This window comes from Mobula birostris, chromosome 11, assembly GCF_030028105.1.
Source record: "Mobula birostris isolate sMobBir1 chromosome 11, sMobBir1.hap1, whole genome shotgun sequence".
Taxonomy (NCBI): domain Eukaryota; kingdom Metazoa; phylum Chordata; class Chondrichthyes; order Myliobatiformes; family Myliobatidae; genus Mobula; species Mobula birostris.
The window spans coordinates 43,318,695-43,343,156 of NC_092380.1; the positions used below are offsets into that span (position 1 = coordinate 43,318,695).

The window sequence follows — 24,462 nt, forward strand, 5'->3', positions numbered from 1 at the left end:
CAGTAAGAAGTTCAATATCCGGTCTACAAACACGTTCCTCGATCGTAATATGACCAGGATTGCACCATCTGTCGTTAACCAGAACAGTAAGCGCTGGAAGCCGTCCATGGAACGATTTGATCGGATATGCCCTCGTGCAGCCCCGTTCCAGTAAAGCACATAACACTGCACTCCCGAAATGTTCTCTGACGCCTGGCTAGCACCGTGAACTCGTCCATTTTATTACCCACCGAACTCCTCTTCTCCATAAATCTCTGTTGTCTCGACCCAGTCCTCTTTTCTCGACTTTGTGATCCCTCTCTGCATCCTCTGTGTGTTTTCCTCGAGATTTCAGCAGGGGTGTCTGCCACTCGGCTCGCTAAACCAGCCGGCATAAGCTCAAGCAGCTGGTCCCTGGAATAAACAATGCGACCATGCTTCTGTCCCGCTAATGAGACGTGTCCAAATATAACTATTTCCAGTGCTAAAAACCCAAATAAAACTCTCTCCACCAGCATGTTAGAGAGGGTGCAGCTTTGACGTGTTACCGTGGGAAAAAAAATACAAAAAATAACCGAAGTTAAAAAATAAGAATACTGATCGAAACGGCTGTAATAGGCTGCATGAACGACCGGCGCTTGCGCATATCAAAATAATCAAGATAACATCCATATGTAGAGTAAGAGTTAAACTATCAACCAGGCTGAACAGTATATCAATAATAATCAAAAAACAAAGTATTAAAGCTTTTTTTTAATGGAAAAAAGGAAAGAAAGAAAAAAAAGAACCCTTACTAACTAAAACAAAGAAAACCCCTAATAACTTTATATATTAAAAAAAAAGCGGGGGGGGAACCCATTTGGAGCACAAACCCGGAGCTATGCGCCATACAAGCTTCCATTTAAAAAAAAATGTCAAACGGCTAACCAAATCCATATAACCAAGCATCAGAAAAGGACCATCTGTATTAACTCAAGTCAAATGATAATAACAGGCAAAAAAACCCACCTTTTCTTGAAGTCGAATTTAGGATCAAAAGTTCGACTTCTAATTTTTTCCAAGCTAAGACATAACATCACCTGAGAGAACCATTGTATCAAAGTGGGAGCAGAGGCATCTTTCCATTTTAATAAAATAGTCCTTCTAGCCAGTAATGTGACAAATGCAATTACGTATTGGTCAGATATAGAAATACCGTGAATATGTTGAAGGATTACACCAAACAAAACTGTCAATTTATTAGGTTGTAAATTGATTTTTAAAGCTTTAGAGATTGTAGAAAAAATAGATTTCCAAAATTGTTTCAATACAGAACACAACCAAAACATATGTGTCAATGTAGCTATCTCAGTTTTACATCTATCACACTGTGACTATTTACATTAGGAAATATTTTAGACAATCTCTCCTTCGTCAAATAATAACGATGTACAATTTTAAATTGAATTAGAGAATGTCTGGCACAAATCGAAGAAGAGTTAACCAGCTTCAAAATTCGCAACCAATCTTCTGTTTTCAAGGTCATATTAAGCTCTCTTTCCCAATCTTGCTTAATCTTAAGTAAAGGATAATTATCCTGTTGTAATAGTAAATTAAAAATTTTCCCAATAAAACCTTTCACTAAAGGGTTCATTTTTAAAATAATGTCTAACAGGTCAGAGTCTTGTATATATGGAAAATTACTTAAATGTTCTTGTAAAAAATGTCTGACCTGAAGCTATTGCAAAAAATGTGAGTATGAGAGAGAGTATTTAGTTATTAATTTCTCAAAGGACATCAATCGACCTTCTTGAAACAAGTCCATAAAGGAAAAAATTCCTTTATTCCTCCAAAGAGAAAAGGTAGGATCACTAAGTGAAGGTTTAAATAAATAGTTTCAATAAATTAAACTAAAAAGGTTAAATTTTTTAAGATTAAAAAACTTACGAAACTGGTACCAAATTTGTAATGATTGATTAATCATAGGATTTATATTTAGAATAGAAATTTTGGCTAATTGTACAGGTAAAGGAGCTCCTAGTAACGAAGCTAAATGAAATTGTTTCACAGTTTTCAATTCCAAATCAACCCAAGATGGTCGTTCCTTTTTATCGGTCCAATATAACCAAGAACACGCATAACGTATATTAACCGCCCAATAGTACATTCTTAAATTAGGCAAGGTAAGACTTCCATCCTTTTTTAATTTTTGTAAATGATACTTTCCAATTCTTGGTCTTTTATTATTCCAAACAAAAGATGAAATAATAGAGTCAACCTGATCAAAAAACTTCTTAGTTAGAAAAATAGGAATGTTTTGAAATACATATAAAAATTTTGGTAAAATCATCATTTTAACTGCATGAATTTGACCTACTAACGAAAGTCTAAGTGGATTCCATCTAGAAAAAAATTGTTTCATAAAATCCACTTAGGAACTAAATTAGCTCTATAAGGTCTCCGTAATTTTTAGTGATGATAATACCTAAATATTTAAAAGAATCCGTAACTTTTAGAGGAATGTTATATATAGAAGCGGAATCATTTGAAGGAAATAATTCACTTTTATGCAGGTTTAATTTATATCCTGAAAACAATCCAAGTTCATTTAATACTTCCAATAAGCTAGGAATAGACTCTTCGGGATTCGAAACATAAACCAAAAGATCATCCACATAAAGGGAGATCTTATGAATTGTCCCATTTATAGAAATTCCTTGGATATTTTTAGCTTCACGAAGTGCAATAGCCAAGGGTTCTAACATCAAGTTAAATAACAGAGGACTTAATGGACATCCTTGTCTCGTACCCCGGAAAAGTTGGAAAAAGGGGGATCACAATTATTAGTGATAACAGTGGCAATAGGGCTTTTATATATCAATCTAATCCATTTATTAAAATTAGTACCAAAGCTAAATTTCTCTAAAACTTTAAACAAATATTTCCATTCAACTCTATCAAATGCCTTTTCAGCATCTAGAGAAACAACACATTGGGGAGTCTTAGAGAGGGATGAGTATATAATATTTAACCATCTCTGAGTATTAGAAAGAGAATAACGGCCTTTTATAAAACCCGTTTGATCCTGAGAAATAACTTTAGCTAGTATATTCTCCATCCGATTAGCCATTATTTTTGAAAGAATTTTGGCATCCACATTTAATAATGAAATAGGTCTATATGAAGCACAATCAGTAGGATCTTTATCTTTCTTAAGAATTAAAGAAATAGAAGCTTCATAAAATGTGGAAGGTAACTCTCCTAACAGAAAAGAATCTTTAAGCATTTCCAACATATAAGGAGTAAGCAAAATGTTCAATTTTTTTTTATAAAATCCTACAGTAAAACCACCCAATCCAGGAGCTTTACCAGATTGCATTGAAAGAATAGCTTCCTGAATTTCTCTTTCAGTAAAAGGAGCATCAAGAATTTGCTGATCTTCGACAGATATTCTAGGAAAATCAATCTTTTGTAAAAAGGCATACATATTAGAAGGGTCAGCTGGAAACTGAGATTTATAGAGTTCACTGTAATAGTCTTGAAAAATTTTATTAATATCTTTATAATTACAAGCTAAACTACCATCTCCCTTACGAATTTTTAAAGTTTGTCTTTTAGCTCTAACTGCTTTAAGTTGAGATGCTAATAGCTTGTTACTTTTATCTCCAAACATATAAGATTGACTTTTTAATTTAAGCAAATTTCTTTCAATAGGATAAGTTAATAGTAAATTATATTGTGATTGAAGTTCAACCCTTTGTTTAAATAAATCAACATTAGGAGAAACTGCATAAGTATTATCCAGATCTTTAATTAGTTTGGAAATTCTATCTAACTATTTTTGTCTGTTTCTTAAGTTTAGCCAAATAAGATATTATCTGACCTTGCAAATATGTTTTGAATGTATCCCATATAATCAATTTTGAAACATCTCCCGTATTATTAAAAAGAAAGAAATTTTTTTATCTGAATCTCTATAAATTTAACAAAGTCTGAACTTTGTAATAAATTTTCTGGAAAGCGCCAAGGCAAGTTTACATTACTAACATCATTTAACTCAAAAGTTAAGCTTAAAGGCGCATGGTCCGAGACTGCAGTAGTATCATATTCACATTTCTGGACTTTGGACAAAAATTGAAAATCAGCTATAAAATCAATTCTCGAATATTTATTATGAACATGTGAATAAAAAGAATAATCTGTCATTAGGATGTAAATTTCTCCAGATTTCTATCAAACCAAAATCAGTTAAAAAGGAATTAGTAAGTGTTGCTGAACAACTCGGAAGCTGCTGATTGGTTGAACTTTTGTCAATCAAAGGGTTTAAACAACAGTTGAAGTCACCTCCCATCAGCAGCATATTCATTTAAGTCTGGTAATAAACCAAATACATTTTTTTAAAAAAGGATCATCTACATTAGGTCTGTATAGATTAACCAGGACAATTTTTCTATTACAAATTGTTCCTTTAATAATTAAAAATCTACCATTATTATCTGAAACAATGTCTTCTTGAATAAATAAAATATTAGATTTAATAAAAATAGATGCTCCCTTTGTCTTATTTTGACAAGTAGCATGGTTTTGAAGGCCTTTCCATGTTTTAAAAAACCTATTTTGATCGCCCATTCTGATTTGCGTTTCTTGAGCAAAAATTATATCGGGCGGGAATCGATTAAAAACTTTAAATGTCTTCCTTCGCTTAATAGGGTGATTCCAGCCACGTACATTCCAACTAATAATGTTTATCTGTTTAAGTACCATTGAATATTATTCTTAAACACAACAATACACACATACCATCGCGGGCTAATCAAAGATGGCGGTGATGAATATAACCAAATAGAAAACACGCATGCTCTGGAACTCCATAATGGGAAAAAATACAGAAAGTGTGTGAGAAAAAAACTCCCACAATAAACCCCAAAATACAAAAATACCCCCAAACCTCCCACCATCCCCAAAGATGGAAATCTGGCAAAAGAGAGAGAGGCCGGAAAGCATCCCCAAGAAAAGGCATAACGGAATTCCGTGTGCCTTTCAGTTTAAATAATGATTAAAAGTTTTTTCTCCCAATTCCCCCCTCCCCCTTACAAAGAAAATACGTAACCTTAAGATAAGAAAGCCCAGCAAAGAAAAAAAATTTATACTTAATCATTGAAAATAAGCTAAAGGAATGCAAAGACAGTCTCCAAAGACGTCAAAACAATACTATTAACCCAAACAGTTTAATCTCTAAAGAGAGAAAAGCAGCGCCATTATTCTTTAACTTACTACCTTATTTAACAAAAGAATTAAAGCTAGTTATCTATTACTAAACACTCCATAATATAAGAAAAAAATCTGTATAAACTGCAAGCAAACTATCACTTAATTAATAAAGAAAAATAGGAACAGATAATCAAACCAGTTCACAATCTATCCGCTATATTAATTCACTCCGTATACTAAACAGTCTTCCAAAAAAAGTCATTCTTTAGTCAAACCAAGAAGGCCACCTCTTCTTTAAGTAATCCATCGATCAAAAGATATCTTCAGCATACCGAAATCTTCACAACCTGTTTTCTTTCAGAAAATTATTCGGAGACTCTAATATCCTTCATACTTCAGCTGATTCCACAATAGAGTTGACAAAATCCAATGCCGCTTGGGGATCCAAGAAGACACGAGGGGTAGAATCTTTAGGAAATAACTTTAGTCTCGCTGGATATCTCAAGGATGGAAAAAGAGTTTTTTCGTAAGCGATTTTCATGACCGGTATGAATTTGATCCGTTGTTCCATAACTTCCTGTGGATAATCTTCATAAAAATGGATCTCGGAACCATTAAATTTAAAAACTTTCTGTTTTCTTGCACGTTTTATGATTTGGTCTTTAACTTTAAAGCGAAGAAGTGAAAATTGGTCGAGCTTTACCTGACGAAGTGAAAATTCTGTGAGCTCTTTCAATATCGGGAGGCTGAGATAGAACATCGGGGAACAGAGATTGAAACAGATTGGCAAAATAATCCAATAAATTCCCAGTTTCAGAGCCTTCCTGAAGACCCAGAATACAAATGTTATTTCGACGAGACTTTGCCTCTAAATGGACAATTTTGCGTTGAGCCTGTTCCAATCGGGTTGAAATATCCGCAATCTGATGTTTCGATTCTTTAAACTCAGTATTCAAGGAAAGAATATTTTCCTCAATAGTCTGTAAACCCTGTCGGAACGACTTCAACTCAGAAGTGTTATCCATTTTGTTTTCGAGACCCATCAACATACGTTCCAAATGCTCAGCCCAAACAGGCATATCTTCTGATTTTTCTCTCAAAGTTTTTCCCTTCCCATTGCTGGGTTCAAAAGGCTGTTTTCCACTTCTTATGACATAATGACCACTATTTCCCTCTAAGATCCAAAAAATAAAAGTTGAATAATTCAAGGTTTAGACTGGGGAAAAGGAGGAATTAAAAGCAGCCACAAAATTTATGTGTTACTCCATTGAGCTACAGGCGGAAGTCCCCACTTTCAAGGAGCTATAAACTTGGATCCCAAGATTTCTCTGCTCAGCAGCACTGTTAAGGATCTTGCCCTTAACAATGTACTGTCTTCTTGCATTTGCAACACCTCTCATTTACCTTGTCATTTCTATGGACCCATATCTGCAACTGATCTATATCATGCTATTTTTTTTTTTCTAGTCTTATACACTATCCATGACTCCACCAATCTTGGTATCATCTGCAAACTTACTAACCCACCCATCTACATTTTCTTCCAGGTCATTTATATACATCACAAACAGCAGAGGTCCCAGCACAGATCCCTGTGGAACAATACTAATTACAGAACTCCAGCTGAAATAAGTCCCTTTGACCACGACCCTCTGTCAAGCCAGTTTTGAATCCAAACTGCCAATTCACCGTGGACTCCTTGCATCTTAATCTTCTGGATTAGCCTCCCATGAGGAACTTTGTCAGACGCCTTGCTAAAATCCATGTAGACGCATCCACTGCCCTGCCTTCATCAGTCTCTCTCGTCGCCCTGAAAAAAACTCAATTGGTACAGCACAATGTGCAACGCACAAGGCCATGCAATGGGAGGAACTCAGCAGACCAGGCAGCATCTGTAGAAAAGAGTAAACGGGCGACTTTTTGGCCCGAGATCTTTCATCAGGACTGGAAATAAAAGGCAAGTCAGAGTAAGAAAGTGGGAGAGAGGAGGAGGAAGTAGTACAAGCTGGTGGGTGATAGGTGCAACTGGGAGAGGGAGGAGGGGTGAAGAGCTGGGAAGTTGATTGATGAGAGAGGTAAAGGGCTGGAGAACCGGGAATCTGATAGTGTAGAAGACCATGGAAGAAAGGGAAGGGGGAGGAGCACCAGAGGGAGGTAATGGGGGGGGGGGGGGTAAGCAGGTAAAGTGAGTGAGGGAAATGGGAATGGTAAAAAGGGTTGCAATTAGTGGAAGTTAAATCGATGTTCATGCCATCAGGTTGGAGGCTGCCCAGGCGGAATATAAGGTATTGCTCCTCCAGTGTGAGTGTGGCCTCATCGCGACAGTAGAGGAGGCCGTGGACTGACGTGTTGGAATGGGAAGTAGAATTGAGAACCAGCAGGGTTCTCCTGAATTAGGCCATGGGTTTCCAAATGCTTGTATACCCTCTGTAAGAACCTTCCCAGTTTTTTTTTCCTCCTCAAATAGAAGAACAACATTAGCCACTCGGCGGTCTTCTGGGACCTTGCCTGTGCCTAGAGGTCAAGGGCCCAGCAATCTCATCTCTTGCCTCCTTCTATAACCTGAGCTAAATCCCATCAGGCCCTGGAGTTTTATCCACCTTAATACTCATTAAGAGGCCCAACACTTTCTCCTCGTTGAACTTTAAATGCCCTAAACACACTTATATACTCAGCATTGATCTCCTGGTCCTCCACATCCTCTTCCTTGGTAAATACTGAAGCAAAGTACTGTAAGTACTTCACTCACATTTCCCGCATCCAAGCAAATGTTACTTCCCCCCCCCCCACTTATCCTTGAATGATCCCACCCTCTCCCTAGTTATCTTCTTACTCTTAGTGTATGCATAAAATGCCTTGGGATTTACCTTAATCCTACCATGGCCCTTCCTGGCTTTCCTAATTCCCTTCTTGAGGTTTTTTCTGGCTTATTTAAACTCCTCGTGTGCTTTGTATGGTTTTAACTTCTGAAGTTTTACGTACTTTTCCTTCTTGACTAAATACATCACCTCTCTGGGCATCCAAGGTTCTCTTATCTTTCCATCTCCATCTGTCCTTCTAACAGGAATGTACCTTTCCTGTACTTTGCACAATTGATCTTTAAATATCCTCCACTTTCTGATATGGACTTGCTAGAGAAGAGGTGTTCCCAATTAACATTTAATCCCTGCCTAATGACCTCATAATTTGCCCTATTCCAAATTCAGACTCTACTGCAAGGACCATATCCATCCTTATCTATAGCTATTCTGAACATTAAGGAGTTGTGATCACTGTTCCCCCACTGGAAGGACTGTCACCTGGCCAGGCTCATTATCCAACACCAGGTCTAGTATGTCCCCTCCCCTCATTGGACCATCCAGATAGTTGTTTAAGAAACCTTCCTGGATACACTTGACAAATTCTGCCCCATCTAAACCCCTTGCACTAAGAAGGTCCCTGTTTGAATTGGAGAAGTTGAAATCCCCTACGACAACAGCCCTATTATTTTTACACATTTCCTTAATCTGGTTACATATCTGTTCCTCAGTGCCCTGGTGGCTATTGGGGTGGGGGGTTCTTTTGTACAGTCTCATCAGTGTGATTGTATCCTTCCTATTCCTGAGTTTTACCCAAATGGATTCAGTATCTGACCCCTCGATAATGTGTTTCCTGAGTGCAGCTGTGATATTATCCCTCGTTAGTAGCGCAACCCCCCTTCCCCCCCACCACCCCCTTTACCACCACCTCTATCTTTTCTAAAACTTGGAAAACCTGGTGTATTAATCATTCATTTCTGCCACACTCTCAACCAGGTTTCAGTAATGGCCACAACATCGTAGTTCCATGTACTGATCCATGCTCTTAAATTCATCACCTTTACCCATAATACTTCTAGCATTAAAGTATACACACTTCAAGCTATCTGACCCATCATACCTATTACTTTGATTTTTGCCTTTCACTACTTCCCTAACATCTACCTTCTGGTCCGATCCTTCCCTTACTGACTTCGGGCTCCATTTCCCAGCTCACTGCAAAACTAGTTTAAACTCCAAAGTAGTATCAACAAACCTCCTGGCCAGGATATTGGTTTTCCTCCTGTCCCTCTTGTACTGATCACCTCTCCCTCAGAAAATGTTCCAATGATCCAAGAACTTGAAATCCTGTCCACTGCCCCACCTCCTCAGCCACTCATTCGTCCGTACTATCACCTCATTCCTACCTGCACTAGCCCGTGGCATAGGGAGTAATCCGTAGATCCGGAGAAGAGGTCCTTCTCTTCAGCTTCTTTCTAACTCTGTGTACTCAGTGCATAGGACCTCGTCCCCTTTCATTGGTGCCAATATGCATCATGGCCCCTGGCTGTTCACCCTCCCCCTTGTGAATATCTAGCACCAGGGAGGCAACAGACCTTCCTGGTGTCTCTTGTGGCCATATAATCTCCTTGCTGAACTGCTAACTATAGAATCCCCTATAACTACTGCCCTGCCTGGCTTTACCCTTCCCTGTCGAGCCTCAGAGCCAGCCACAGTACCACTAGCCTGGCTGCTGCTGTCGTGATCTGGTGGGTCATCTCCTCCCAGCAGTATCTGAAGAAGAATACTTGTTGCTGAGGGGAATGGCCACAGAGGAACACTGCACTGACTACTTAATTCCCTTACCTCTCCATGTGGTCATCCGCCTGCTGTCTGAAGCCTGTATTCTGGGTGTGACCGCCTGTTTAAGAAGTCTCATCTATAATATTTTCAGCCTCTCTAAGTACAACTCCTTGACCCGGTCTGTCAGGTGCTGAAGTTAGGTGTACTTCCCACAGATGTAGTCATCAGGGAAACCATCAGGTATCCTGAGTTTCCACATCTGACAGGAGGAACATTTCATCCTGACTAAGGGAGGGGAAAAAAGGCCTGCCACTCCTAAACTGTACCTCAGCTTGTTGAGCCAAAGCCTTCACATTCAATCAGTGGCACACTCAAGCAATGGCCGCTCTGTTTGACCTGACCCACCTTTCATTCGCAGCTGAGTTTAGCCCTCTGACACCAACACTTACTGTGTCTTACCAGCTCTCGCACAGCCAAAAAAGACCGGCCTTGCCCAAATCTGCTCCTTTTATGCTGTAACACTGACACTCACACTTCCCGTGCCTGAGCCGCCAAAGAGAATCAGATTTAACCAAGTCTGCTTTTTTATATGTATAGTCCAAACTTTGGTAGGGCTGATAAATGTTGTGACTATTTTTGTTACAGCAGCAGTACGGTGCAAGGCGTAAAATTACTGTAAGCTACAAAAATAAATCATACAAAAAATAAATAATGAGGCAGTGTTCATGAACCATTCATAAATCTGATGTCCATTATTGTTTGTCATCTATTTCAACTATCTGGATGATCTGAATAAGCAAATTTGCAAATGACTTCCAGTTTGGGGGTGTAGCGGACAGGGAAGAAGACTGTCGGCTTGCAGCGAGATCTGGACCACCTAGGGAAAAATGGCAGGTGAAATTTAATATAGAAAGGTGTGAGGTGTTGGACTTCGGTAAGGAGTGCTGCAGAATAAAAGGATCTGAGAATACTGGTCCATAATTTATTGAAAGCGGTGTCACGGGTAGAGAAGATCATACGGAAAGCTTTTGGCACATTGGTCTTCATAGATGGAGTATTAAGCACAGGAGTTGCGATGTTGTGTTGAAGTTGTATAAAATGTTAGTGAGGCCTAATTTAGAGTATTGATGCAGTCATGTACTTACAGATGTAAATATAAGGTTGAAAGAGTACAGAGAAAATTTACAAGGATGTTGTTGGGATTGCTGGACCTGAGTTAGAAGGAAAGATTGAATAAGTTAGGACTTTATTCCTTGGAAACTAGAAGATTGCAGGGAGATTTGATAGAGGTATACAAAATTGAGGGGTATAGGTAAGGTAAATGTAATCAAGCTTTTTCCGCGGCTGGGTAAGGCTACAACCAGAGGTCATGAGTTAAGGTTGAAAGGTGAAACGTTTAAGGGGAACATGAGGTGAAACTTCTTCACTCAAGAGGGTTGTGAAGAGTGTGGAATGAGCTGCCAGTGCAAGTGTTGCATGCAAGCTCGATTTCAACATTTAAGAGAAGTTTGGGTAAGTACATAGATGGGAGAGAGGGGTACGGAGGGCTATGGTCCAGTTGCAGGTTGATGGGAGTAAGCAGTTTAAATGGTTTGGCATGGAGTAAACTGGCTGAAGAGCCTGTTACTGTGCTGTACTTTTTTATGACTCTATGGAGGGAAAGAAGTTGTTCCTGGATCATTGAGTGTGTGTCTTCAGTCTGCTGTAGCTCCTCCCTAATGATAGGCAACGAAAGCATATCCCAGATGGTGAAGGTCTTTAATGATGGATATTGCCTTCTTCAGGGTGCACCTCTTGCAGATGTCCATGATGGCCAGGAGAGTTGTGCCCGTGATGGAGTCAGCTGAATCTCAATGCTTTGCGGCCTTTTGCATTTCTGTGCATTAGAGGCACCATACCAAGCCATGATGTAACCAGTCAGAATGCTTTCCACTGCATATCTGTAGAAATTTGCAAATTTGCAAGATTCACCTCAAACCCCTGATGAAGTACACCACTGGTGTTTTTTTTTTGTGATCGTATTCATGTGTTGGGCCCAGGTTGACCAGGAGATTGAAGATGCTCACCCTTTCCACCAATGAGGACTGATGTGTGTCCTTCCAACTTCCCCTTCCTGAAGTCCACAGTCAATTCTTGGTCTCGCTAACACTGTGTGATATTTTTGTTGTGACACCACTCACCCTCATTTCTATTGTCTCACTCATCTATGCCCCTTGTTGCCATCTGAAATTCTGCCAACAAGAGCTGTTGGTTAATTTGTATATGGCATTTCAGCTGTGCCCAGCCACATAGTCATATAAGTATAAAGAGAGCAAAGCAGTAGCCTAAGCATGCATCCTTGAGCTGCATCTGTTGATTGTTAGCGAGGAAGAAAACCATTATTGGCTATAATTATTGCATTCTGTGGATATGGTAATGAATCAACTTTTTGTCTTCATACTGATTTGCCCTTTACCCTTCTAAGTTCTACCCCCTCTGTGTTGTTTCCTCCCCTGAAAGCTTCAAGGAGGCATGTGTGCTGGTTTGTTCACTTGATAGTGAAACCATTGGGAATAGGAGCTCAGAAGGTCAAACATTTCACCTGCTCTATCGAAACATCTTTCTGTGACTGCACATTTTGTTCCCTAGCGTGTTGCTCATGTCAGCTGTGTTTTGACCCTCTTCAGTGGTCTTGGGCATCCTCATTCTTCCTTAGCTCTGATTCAGATGGCCAAATAACACCAGTTTTCTGTTTCCGGAGTTTCTCATGGGACACTGTCAGTATGTACAGCTTCAGGTACGTGGTTTAATTTTTCTATTCATTACCCCTTAAAGAAATGAAACTTGAAATCTCAGTCTGAAGGTGTGATGTCTTAGTATTGTGAGGAGCTTTAGCTGGCAGCTTGATTTTGCTGCTATGAGGGAGACTGATGAATATTTCTGGCATTCCCCACTAGATTCCCATGCATTTTGATGACTTGTATACAGCTGCTACAGTTGGCATGCTCATAACTGTCTCCCACCCAACTTAAAGAATAAAAAGGCCAGAGTTGGGTGGGTTATGAGCCAGGTTTCCCTGTTATTTGGCTAAAAAAAAAACAATAAAGGGGCTAAAATCCAGGGCTAAGAGTGATTTTCCTTGAAACGACAATATCTGAACAAGTGCAGCATCCATCAGCCCAATAAAATTGGCATTGTTGGTGCTGGTGCCATACCTAGAGCATAGCAAGGTAAATACGTTTGGATGTCAGTTGTCTTCAATTATGTGTTTGATCTTTCTGAGAAGAACCCATGAGAGGATCTTTGCACTGTATTGTGTTTACAGCTCACCTAATGGAGTCCCAACTGCAGGATGTGGATCATGGGAATATGGGTACAGTTGTGGGGTGGAGGAGCACCAGAGTGCAGATTAGTTTAGATGGGTCATAGCAAACAATTTTCTCCCTCTGCTTCAGTTTGTTGAGCTGCAGATGATTGCATTTACTTTCCTTGTCATGTCTTCATAGCACCTCCCCACCGGTAGCAGCCTGCTATTACAAAGTAACTTGTTTATATGTGTATAATATGCTGCCCACGTGTAACTTTTTCTTCTCCCTCCTTGCATCACTTGGTTTATATTCTGTGTTTCATGGGCAAACCAAGTCTTGTTTACTGTGAAATAATCTGAACTTGTTAACACAATTTTGAAAAACTGACTGAATTGAATTAATGTTTCGTGCTGGGCTTGTGTAGCTGTACCCCCTGTTTCTGCCAGCTAATGGGAAAAGCTGAGGGAAGGCTGCATGTAAAAATCTGTCTGGATTGTGATTGTGTGCTCTAAGCTGTGAATTCTCACTGTTGAGATACTTTGTTGTGTTTAGTAAATGCCTCTAACTATTTACATGTTTTTAAAGGAATATGTGCGTCTATTACAACCTTGGTGTGAAGTTAATGTTGGCTCACGGCGGTTTGTCCTGGGACAGTGTTACCTGGCCACAGGTGAAGGGTACAAGGTAAGACTCTGGTGAGAGTGAAGGATAAAGAATGTTGATGAGAGAATTGTGTTGCTGCTTTCAGCACTAGCAATGGACACGGGTGAAAATTGTACATTACTTCCTTGCACAAATGAGAAAATCTGCAGATGCTGGAAATCCAAGCAACGCACACAAAATGCTGGAGAAACTCAGCAGACTAGGTAGCACCTCTGTCGACATTTCATGCCAAGTACTGTCAAAGGGTCTCAGCCTGAAACGTCAACTATACTCTTTTCCACAGATGTTGCCTGGCCTGCTGAGTTCCTCCAGCATTTTGTGTGGATATTACTTCCCTTACTCATGTTTGATTTTCACGCAAATTCCTTGTTTAACGGAGTCCAAAAACAAATGAACAGCTCTCAATTATGTTGTAATTTCAGCCTATTAGCTTGATGAATGAGTAGGTAGATAGTGGGTGAGAGCCTGTTCTGAATCTGGGAGTAGGTTGTGGAATGGGGATTAATTCAAAACTCATTCCAGTACAATGCAGCAGTGCTTATTCAATTGAATTTCATTTACTGCCTCAGTATAGAAGTATTTATGAGCTAAGTGACTAACTACATCCTATGTGATCCAGTTAGATCAGAGTGTACTCGTGTATTTCTATTTGTGACAAGGGATTACCAATAAAAAGGTTCCTCTTCCCATGCAAGTTTAGTTATTCCTGCTGTCTGACAGTAACACAGTACCCCTTGGCACTAATACGAAGACCACATCAATTTCTACATGAATGCTGTAGTATCTAGATGGAGCTTGCTGTCTCCTTTCCCAGTCCTTGCCTCCCCCATTCATTCTACATTGAATATGTGCACTGCATAAACAAATAAATCCCTCCAAGTCTCATGGAGGGAGACCAGGACCATTTCCTGTCACAATCTATGTTCCTAGCTCGTGCCTTCATTCCTATTCCTTTACAGCTTTCTAAATCCAGGCTGCACTTGACCTGAGTTTCCTCACTGGAGATTTCCACATCATTAACCTGTGCCTGAAACCCTAATTCACTCTTTTGTTTCCGCTGGATAAAATTACTCAGATGAACTTCTGGCCGGGTTTCCTCTTGCTGTTCTCTGTAAAACTGCTGTACTCCATCCCATTCACACATCATCCTCACCCCATCTCCTCACTGGCCTGCACTGACTTCACCTTAAACAATATCTCTATTACAAAGTTTTTATCCTGCCCTTCAAACTCCTTTATGGTTGTGGTGGTCATTTGTCATCTTCCCCGTCTCTATAACCCTCCAGGTTGTCTCTACTCCAAATTTGTCTTTACTGAGTTTACCCTTTTCAGCATCATCAGTCTCTCCTTTGACTGCCAAAATTAAACTCCAGGATCCTTTCCTGAAGCCTCTCAATGCCTTTCTCCCCCCCTCAGTCTCTTGGCCATGCTGTTGGTCATTTTGCCCTGGTATAGCATTCTTTATTTGATGCATCTTCTGTGCAGCACCATGGTACTTCTAGTGAAGTAATGGTACATCTAGAATTTGCCACTATTCACTTGAGAGGTCAGTGAACAGATGCATGAGATAGCGATCTGTCCTGTTTTTCCTCTTCAGTCCATTCCAGTAGGTACAAGGTGATGAAAACTGGTTCAGATCTCTGCCCTCCCAGTCAGGTGTCATATATTCCTTGGATTTGCAACCTGTCAGTGCCACTACTTCTTTCCCAGGCTCTGGAGTGTTTCTGTGATGGTGCTGCAGCTGTGGGGAGGGAAGAGTTCCTGGACAGACTGATCCGCGTGGAGGATGAGGAAGCTGCCTCCAATCCCAGGGTGCAGTATTACAACAAGGTGTGTATTGAACAGTATTTTGGGTTCTCTTGAGTCTTCCACTAGTGGCAGCGCTGCTTGGCTACTGAGGATAAGTGGGCTGCGATCTGACTTTAAGCACAGGATGGATGTGAACCTTTGTTTTTCAACAGGATGACTTGAGATTTTCAGTTGCTTTTGATCCACAGTCTTTATTTTCTATCTCCATTTTTGATTTTACATTTCTTGCTCCCTCCTACTATAATTTCAATACCACTCTTTGCCATGTAGTTTTATGGTGCATCCGATGGCTCTGGGGTACCGAGAGATGCTGAAAGCAAAATGGAAGGTTACTTTCTCTTCCTTGTTCCTTTGGGACTCTAGCACTCTGTAACTGGGAATCCCCGGTCCTCTGCTATCATGTCCCTCTTCACCAGCAGCCTGCTTCAGCAGAGCATCAGCTGATTTTTATTTCGCTTTGAGTTTTTCAGGGAACTGGTAAGAGTGGTTTCTGATGAGTGAAGAAATAAAAATGTTGCTGAATATCATGGGAGGGCTGAAATGTAGAAAGCACCTTTCATGAATGATTGGGTAAAGCACAGATCTAATGAGCTGTGACCATGTAAAATCAGGTTTGTCTGCTATCCCATTCTTCAATATTTAACTGCTTGAGTGGATTTTTAGGAGAAAAGTAAATTGACTATTTTCAAAGGTTTAAAGTGCATTTATTATCAAAGAATGTATAAATTATCTAACCTTGGGATTTAATTGCTTACAGGCAGTCGTAAAGCAAAGAACCCAAAAGAACCAGATTTTTAAAAAATAAGACCATTCCACCCCCCTCCCCCCAGTGCCCATGGAGAAAGAGACAAAAACATACACAAAACAAATCATATAGACCATAGAAGCAAACAACAGCAACAGCATTCGGAACCAAATTGAGTCCTTATAGGCCCAAAGCCTAGTATTCCATTTATTGTATTAGTGGGGCAAATCACCACATAGTTCAGACACGAAGCACAGCAGTCAGGGGGCAGTCTCACAGCCTTGGCATTGCAGAGAGAGAAGCCCAGAGCCTATCTGGGTTGGCGTTTAAATTGTCTGAACCTCGCACTAGAACCCAGCCCCTGCTAGTAAATTGCTCTGAGATTTCACTGCCAAAGGAGCCGTTCTCGATCTCTCCAAATCGGCTCAACACCAGAACAGTCCAACCTCATCCACCTCAACACCTTGCGTTTGCAGTCTATATGGCCCAGCATTTAGACTATTTGTTCAATTTGTACTTAAATGTTTGACTTGTGGCTTTTATTGTAATAGCTACTGGGAGTATTTGGAATAGTCAGTTCAAGTTGTAGTAGTGAAATTCTGTATTTTCTCTTGCAGTACATTTGTAATTGCAGTCATAGGGATGTACTAAATCATCACCAGATTATTTTGAAAAAACAATTGAATAGGTCAATGAAAACAAAATTCAAATTCCATGTAGCACAGCTTTAATCTTGCTGATCTTTTGGTTTGCTTTTCAAAATAAAAACATTGTAATAGCAAATATATTCCTCCAACTCCATCAAGGCCCCATTTTTAAGTGCAAATGTTAGTTTTTAATGGAAATACAAAATCTTTGCCTCTAAACTGGGCTTGTGCATGATCTCCTGATGTGCCTGACCACTCTGCTTAGACTTGGTATCCTCTCCTCCAGTGGTTGTGTTTCACAAACTGCAAGCACATGTTCCTAAATATTAACCACCCATTTCAGATTGCATCTTCACAAACTGCTTCCTTCTGTTGCCATGAGTGCTGCAGTAGTGAACCATATTGCTGCATTCAATTGGATATGTATTCAACTAACCACGTTCAGCTTTGAGCCCAATGTTGTATGCTGCTTATTCTTAGGTCCTGCGTTTACTAGAAGACATGGGGCTACCAGAGCTTGTTCTGCAGCTAGCAACAATTGCAGTGACTGAGGCAAGGGATGACTGGAAGATCCTGGTGTGTGACTTTTTTGTTTCATTTCTAATATGCTTGAAAGTATTGTACTACTATTTCAACATGTGATGGGATACAGCTCCAGCAAGGATTTATTTCTGAGTCTCTAGTGTTTCATGTTCACCCCTGCCAGGGTAGAAATGTCAAGAACTAGTGAACATGTAAGGTGAGGGGGAAAGATCAGAGGAGATGGTGTGGGGTAGGTTATTTTATACAGAATGGTAGGTGCCAGGGTAGTGCTGGGAGCAGGTAAATGGTGTTTAAGAAGGGCATATGAATATGCATAAAATGGAGGGCTATGGACCATGTACAGGTAGAAGAGATGCGGTTTAATTCAGCATCGTGTTCAGCGCAGACATTGTGGGCAGAAGGACCTTGTGCTGCATTCTATTTCTGTATTCTGTATGTTCTATTTTTCCACACAGGCCATGCTGTGGACAAAGATCTTCAAGCATCATTTGGACCTAGGTCACAATCATCAGGCTTATGAGTCACTAACTCAGAATCCAGATAACAGCAGGTGAGAGATTGCGCCGTGAGATGTCACCATTGTTCTGCCCCTCTGGCCCCCATCCCCTTCAGAGTGGCAAACTGGCACGCTGTGGTGTGATGTTGAGTTCAGTGTTGTACACATTGTTAGAGGGGGTGATTAGCAGGCTGGCCCATGAGCTCACCCTGGATCAGTTCCAGCACAGCTGTGTTGTACGGGGTGGTGCCCTGTGTTGGCATGCACGGCCAGAAATTAGAACAGGAATGACAGATGTAGCTGCAGAGTCGTCTTCGCCGGTAGGAATAGCCTCTTGTTCCTTTGCTGTTCAGATGGGGTGAGGGGGAGTGGTTTAAAGTGCTGGTGACCTCATCTTTTGTTACAGTGGGGCTCTTTTTGTGTTCCCACTGGTCAGTCCCCTAACTGATGTGAGCTTGTCCTGTGCATGGTACATCACTAGGTTTGCCACTGTCATTCTGTGTTAGCTGAGCAAGGCAGTTTTAATGGAGATCTGTGCAGTGTTTTCCATTATCTAAGGCCAGGGTTCAGAACTATAGCACCCTGTGTAATGATTTTTTTTAAATAACCCAGACCACTGCTGCTTTGTAGCTGAACAGGCAGCTGACAATGTTCACATTTCCTTTGAAAGTTCTTGCATTCCCCCTAGGTATATCTTTGCCTCCAGCAGCTGTACAGGGTATAGGAGTTCATTTGGAAAAATGCTGCTAATCTCTTCCACTTGCAGTGATGGTGTTGTGTGCCACTTGATCTGGTTAGAATGGAGTCAATTTATTTAGTGTCTGAACACACATTTAAATTATCTCACAACACGCTGGAGGAACTCAGCTGGTCGGGCAGCATCCGTGGAAAAGATCGGTTGACATTTCGGGCCGGAACCCTTCGTCAGAACTGAAGAGGGAAGGGGCAGAGGCCCTATAAAGAAAGTGGGGGGAGGGTGGGAAGGACCCCACCACTAAGCACATCTTTCCCTCTCCACTTTCCGCAGGGATCGGTCCCTCTGCGACTCCCTGGTCCACACGTCCCTCCCCCTGGATCTCCCACCCTGCACTTATCCCTGTAAGCGCAAGTCTACACCTGTCCCTACACCACCTCTCTTGCCACCATTCAGGGCCCCAAACAGTCCTTTCAAATGAGGCAACACTTCACTTGTGAGTCTGTTAGGGTCATCTATTGCATCTGGTGCTCCCGGTGCGACCTCCCCTACGTCGGTGAAGCCCGACGTAGATTGGGGGACCGCTTCATCGAGCACCTCCGCTCTGTCTGCCACAACAGACAGGATCTCCCAGTAGCCACCCACTTCAACTCTGCTTCCCACTCCCATTCAGATATGTCTCAACTGCCATGATGAGGCTAAACTCAGGTTGGAGGAGCAACACCTCATATACCGTCCAGGTAGTCTCCAGCCCCTTGGTATGAACATAGAATTCTCCAACTTCCAGTAATTCCATCCCCCTCCCTTCCCCTATCCCTATGTCACTCTGCCCCCTCCCCCAGCTGCCTATCACCTTCCTCATGGTTCCGCGTCCTTCTACTACCTATTGTGTTTTCCCCAATTCCTTCTTCACCTTTCCTGCCTATCACCTCCTGGCTTCCCCTCCCCCACCCCTTGATCTTTCCCCTTACTGGTTTTTAACCTGGAACCTACCACCCTTCTCCTTCCCACCCTCCCCCCACCCCACCTTCTTTATAGGGCCTCTGCCCCTTCCCTCTTCAGTCCTGACGAAGGGTCTAGGCCCGAAACGTCGACTGTACCTCTTCCTAGAGATGCTGCCTGGCCTGCTGTGTTCACCAGCAACTTTGATGTGTGTTACTACCAAACTGATGTTTGAAGCAGAGGTTCCTGGACTTTTCTGCACGGTACTTCAGAGATTTGTTTCTTTGCCAGCCCCTCTCCCACTCTGTCTTTCAGTGCCCTGGCCCCTGTTAAAACCCAGGCCTTTTAACGAGGAATGGCCCAGTTACTCACAGCCACAGGCTTCAGACTGATGATTAATGTTGATAAAAGGGACTGCAGAGGCAGGAATCCGGAGGAACAGCAATCTGCCGGAAGAACTCAGCGGGCCAAACAATATCTGTGGAGATTCAAGGAATTAGTGACATTCTGAGTTCAAACCCTGCATCAGGAACAACAGTCCTTGTGCAGTATTGCTGTCCTAAACATTGATATTCTTTATCTTGTCTGCACCCCCCCCCACCCCCACACTTCCCCAACAGATGCTGCTCGACCTTTTGAGTTCCTCCAGCAAATTGTTTGTTGATCGTTAATGACATAACCCCATCTTCCTAGTTAGAAAAGTAGCAGAGGAAACTTCCAATATATCCGTGTCTTGTAAGTTTATGTTGCAATGACTTAATTTAGAAAATACTGATGGTATTATGAGCACATTGGTAACTGGAAAATGTTAAATGTATGGAGGATGTAACTGCAGCATGGAAGAGTTTAGGAAGAGGACCGAACTGTTCTTATTACATTGTGATTGCGTGTGTAATGCCTCTCTCTCTCTCTCTCCCTCTCCCTCTCCCTCTCCCTCTCCCTCTCCCTCTCCCTCTCCCTCTCCCTCTCCCTCTCCCTCTCCCTCTCCCTCTCCCTCTCCCTCTCCCTCTCCCTCTCCTCTCCCTCTCCCTCTCCCTCTCCCTCTCCCTCTCCCTCTCCCTCTCCCTCTCCCTCTCCCTCTCCCTCTCCCTCTCCCTCTCCCTCTCCCTCTCCCTCTCCCTCTCCCTCTCCCTCTCCCTCTCCCTCTCCCTCTCCCTCTCCCTCTCCCTCTCCCTCTCCCTCTCCCTCTCCCTCTCCCTCTCCCTCTCCCTCTCCCTCTCCCTCTCCCTCTCCCCCTCCCCCTCTTGTTCTTACTCCCTCTCTGACCGCCCCCCCCCCCCCCCCAGACAGCTTGACTGTCTGCGCCAGTTGGTGGTGGTTCTGTGTGAACGCTCTGAACTTCAGGATCTGGTGGAATTTCCTTACATCAACCTTCACGATGAGGTATGTAATGCCCATGGAGGGTGGGGAGGAATTCTGCATGTGGCAAATTATTCCTCACTCATCCCAATCGTTCAGTCACTGCACTGAAAAATCCAGGTGAAGGTAGTCATCTTGGTGTTGGTACATATTAGTTTTGTGCGCAGAGGTTACTTGGTTAAAAACATTTGATTTGATGGGACCAATGCTACATGCATCCAGTATTCGGAGGGTTCAATAGATGAACTCTTCTTGCCTGAAAGTATGAATGGGAGGGTGGCTTGAGGATTGAAAGTAGCCACTTTTGTGCTCCAGCTGAGGCCTTGGTTCCAGATTTTATGCTGCCTGTGCTCATGTGTTTCAGGTGGTTGGAATCATCGAATCTCGTGCCCGAGCTGTGGACCTTATGACCCACAACTATTACGAGTTGTTGTACGCATTCCATGTCCAGCGGCACAATTTCAGGAAAGGTAAAGTCTGGGCCTGCTTTCTCGGTTCCTGATTCCACAACACCGGAGTACCAGATGTACTGGCAATGTTATCAATCTGAGGGATTAGCTTTGGTCGCTCATTATGCTCTAATGCACCTGTAACACCCAGTTGATCATTACACTGCAGTGCGCTTGTAGCGCCCAGTCAGTCATTACCCTCTAATACACATAGGTGTAGTTTGTCAATTGTAGAACAAATGTTTTCCCATTCCTCTACTTGACGTCATGGTGTAATAGGGTACACATGCGCTCTTGACTGTACACGTTGGTATTGCTATAGGCTTTTGACTCTTGTTCCAAAGGTTTGCAGATGTTGATACCTATCCCGCCATGCCTGTTCTTTTGTATAATCCTGCTACAGCTGGTCTTTGTGTCATTCTCTTCCCACCATGTGACCTTGAGCTCCAACATCAGACCAGTTCGTGCCTCTTCATCCCTGTCAGCTGAAGAGCAACCTGAGATCTTTCCATGCCTTTGTTGTGTTGTGTAGCTGAGTGGTCACATCCTCACTCAGTTTGGATTCACCCGTGGCTCTGTCAGAAGCTGCTTTCCCTAACATCGATTCTGTCTCTCACTGTCTACTGTCTCTGGGCTTTGGCATCCTATTTAAGGTTGGCTGGTCATGCACCCTACGTCCTTTCTCCCCGTTCCCACTCACCCCCAAAATACTGTTTGCTTCAGACTCAGCAATAGGGTCCAATAGCCCACATTATTCAAAGCTGAGCTTATTGTCATATGAACGAGTAGTCCCTACCGTCTGACCAACAGTCTTTTTGACCCTGTACCATAAGGCAGGAGGTACCATAGTATTAGACCAAGGACTGTTAGGATGGAAAATGGCTTCTGACCCCAGGCTGTGAGACTACTAAACTCCCTGCCACTATCCAACTATCACCACATAATGAAGCTCCTCTAGCATTATACTGTTAATGTATTAACTTGTGGCATAAGTCCACCTTTTGTTTGTAATAATATTACTTTGTGTAATATTGATATTGACACACAGGCTCCCACTGATTTTGCACCATTCATTGGTCCTCTGGTTTGAAGTAATAGCAGCCATGAACTTACACATTGTGACAGAACACAGTGCCTCGTGGTTCTGCATTTTATTCCTTCTAACATGCTGATGGTGTTAGTGTAATAGTCCACATTGTGAAAAAGAGCTTCACTTCCACAAGTATTGCATGTTTTTGTGCCTATCAGTACAGTTGAAGCTTTCTGTATCACATTTAGGATTTTTTCTTCCACCTTTCCTTAACTGACCAACAACCGAATTGGTCACATTACCTTAGTCAGTCTTGGCAATGAACATTGAAGTTTTCCAACCAGACTGTTTTGTTTACTCTTGCTATTTCTTCCAATGTGTTTGGCATGAAGTCGAGCTTGCTCATCAGCTTTGGTGCTGGCATGTTTCCCTGTCTTATCTGTGACTGATGCTACGTGGTGGGTGATTCAGGTATGTCGAGTGAAAGGGTACAACATACAGGCTGCAAGCTGACCAGTCTGCAGTGCAACTCCCCATTATGACAGAGGGATCTTCCAACTATAGAAGTGGTGAATTTTGAAGAATTGATTGTACTTGGTATGCCTTTGTCTAGTCTGAGTCAATGCAAGTTGGATGTTTTTGGAACTTACTGATTAGACCTGGCTTGCTAGAGTCATTTTCAAATCCGTGGTAGTGTGGCAGATAGTGCAACTCTCTAGCAGCTTTGTGTGCTGGAGTTTGGTGTTCAATTCTGGCATCTTCTATGAGGAGTCTTTATACAGTATATCCTCCCCATAAAATGCGTGAGTTTTCCCAGGTGTTCTAGTTTTCCTTCTGTAGTTCAGAGTTATTGGGTGGGTTAATTGGCCATTGTAAATTGTCCCATGATTAGGCTAGGGATGATCGGGGATGCTGGGGGGCAGCACGAAATGGCCTATACCGTTCTGTATTTCTAAACAAATAAATCGTTTTAAAGTAACAAGATTGTCCTCTGTGGAATACTGCCTCATATTACCCAGGCAGAATGACTAGTGCACAGTCTGGGTTTGAACAACAGACTTCCAGAACATCAAAGATACCCTCTCCTTCAAAGAACTGAGTTTCCCTCCTCTCTCATCTCCATTCAAGGCCCCAAAGTCCTTCCAGGTGAGGTAACACTTCACTTGCAAATCTGTTGGGGTGATCTACTATATCCTGTGCTCCTGATGTCTAACTTACGGTAATTTCCCCCCACCCACTTCCCTCTCCTTCCTTTGCCAACTCTGGCTCCCCTCTTACCTATTCTCTTCACCTGCCTGTCACCTCTCCCTGGCAGCCCTCCTCCTTCCCTTTCTCCTATGGTCCACTTTCCTCTTAGATTTGTGCTTCTCTGGTCTTTAACTTTTCCAACTATCACCTCCCAGCTTCACAATTCTTCCCTTCTTCCTCATGTGCTTGTCTTCTTTCCCCTTCCTTTCCAGTCCTGATGAAAGGGTCTTGGCCCGAAATGTCAACTCTTTAATCATTTCTATAGATACTGCCTGACTTGCTGAGTTCCTCCAGCATTTTGTGTGCATTTTTTTTCTTTAGATCCTTTTCCGTTTTGCATGCTGTGAGGACTAGTGTTGAGCGGATGAAGGGGTTGGCACGGTTGGGCTGGGTTGAATTGGTAAATGGCACTGCCACTGCAGCTTGACCTTATTAGGCAATTGGTGATAATTATTTTTCTTCTTGTCTCCCAGCTGGGACAGTGATGTTCGAATATGGAATGCGACTTGGCCGAGAAGTCCGCTCTCTCCAAGGTCTTCAGAAGCAAGTGCACTGTTACTTAGTGGGGATAAACTGTTTGCGGCAAATACGACCAGAGTACGCCTGGATTGTGCGGCCAGCCTCTGGAGCCATGGTATAAGAATGTTCTTCAACATGCTACTTATAATTGGGGCTCTGTCCAGTGCCCCTCAATCAGCTATTGAGAACGTGTGTCTACAGACTTCACTCATCATCTGGAAGTGCTGACAGCTGGAATACTTGTGCCAGGTGAATTGAGCAGATATGCCTGCTCCCTGGAGT

The 24,462-nt window shown here is 42.1% G+C and overlaps 1 protein-coding gene across 1 annotated transcript in view; it reads left to right on the forward strand.

Annotated features, from left to right (window-relative positions):
* The window catches only part of nup160 (nucleoporin 160), a 104,678-nt gene that overhangs the window by 55,684 nt on the left and 24,532 nt on the right, over positions 1 to 24,462 (forward strand). Inside the window, exons 20-27 of the mRNA XM_072271361.1 lie at positions 12,456 to 12,525; positions 13,622 to 13,720; positions 15,410 to 15,529; positions 17,381 to 17,476; positions 17,899 to 17,993; positions 20,862 to 20,958; positions 21,299 to 21,404; positions 24,135 to 24,295. Of these exons, the coding sequence (XP_072127462.1) occupies positions 12,456 to 12,525; positions 13,622 to 13,720; positions 15,410 to 15,529; positions 17,381 to 17,476; positions 17,899 to 17,993; positions 20,862 to 20,958; positions 21,299 to 21,404; positions 24,135 to 24,295 (844 nt within the window). The remainder of the gene's footprint in view (positions 1 to 12,455; positions 12,526 to 13,621; positions 13,721 to 15,409; positions 15,530 to 17,380; positions 17,477 to 17,898; positions 17,994 to 20,861; positions 20,959 to 21,298; positions 21,405 to 24,134; positions 24,296 to 24,462) is intronic.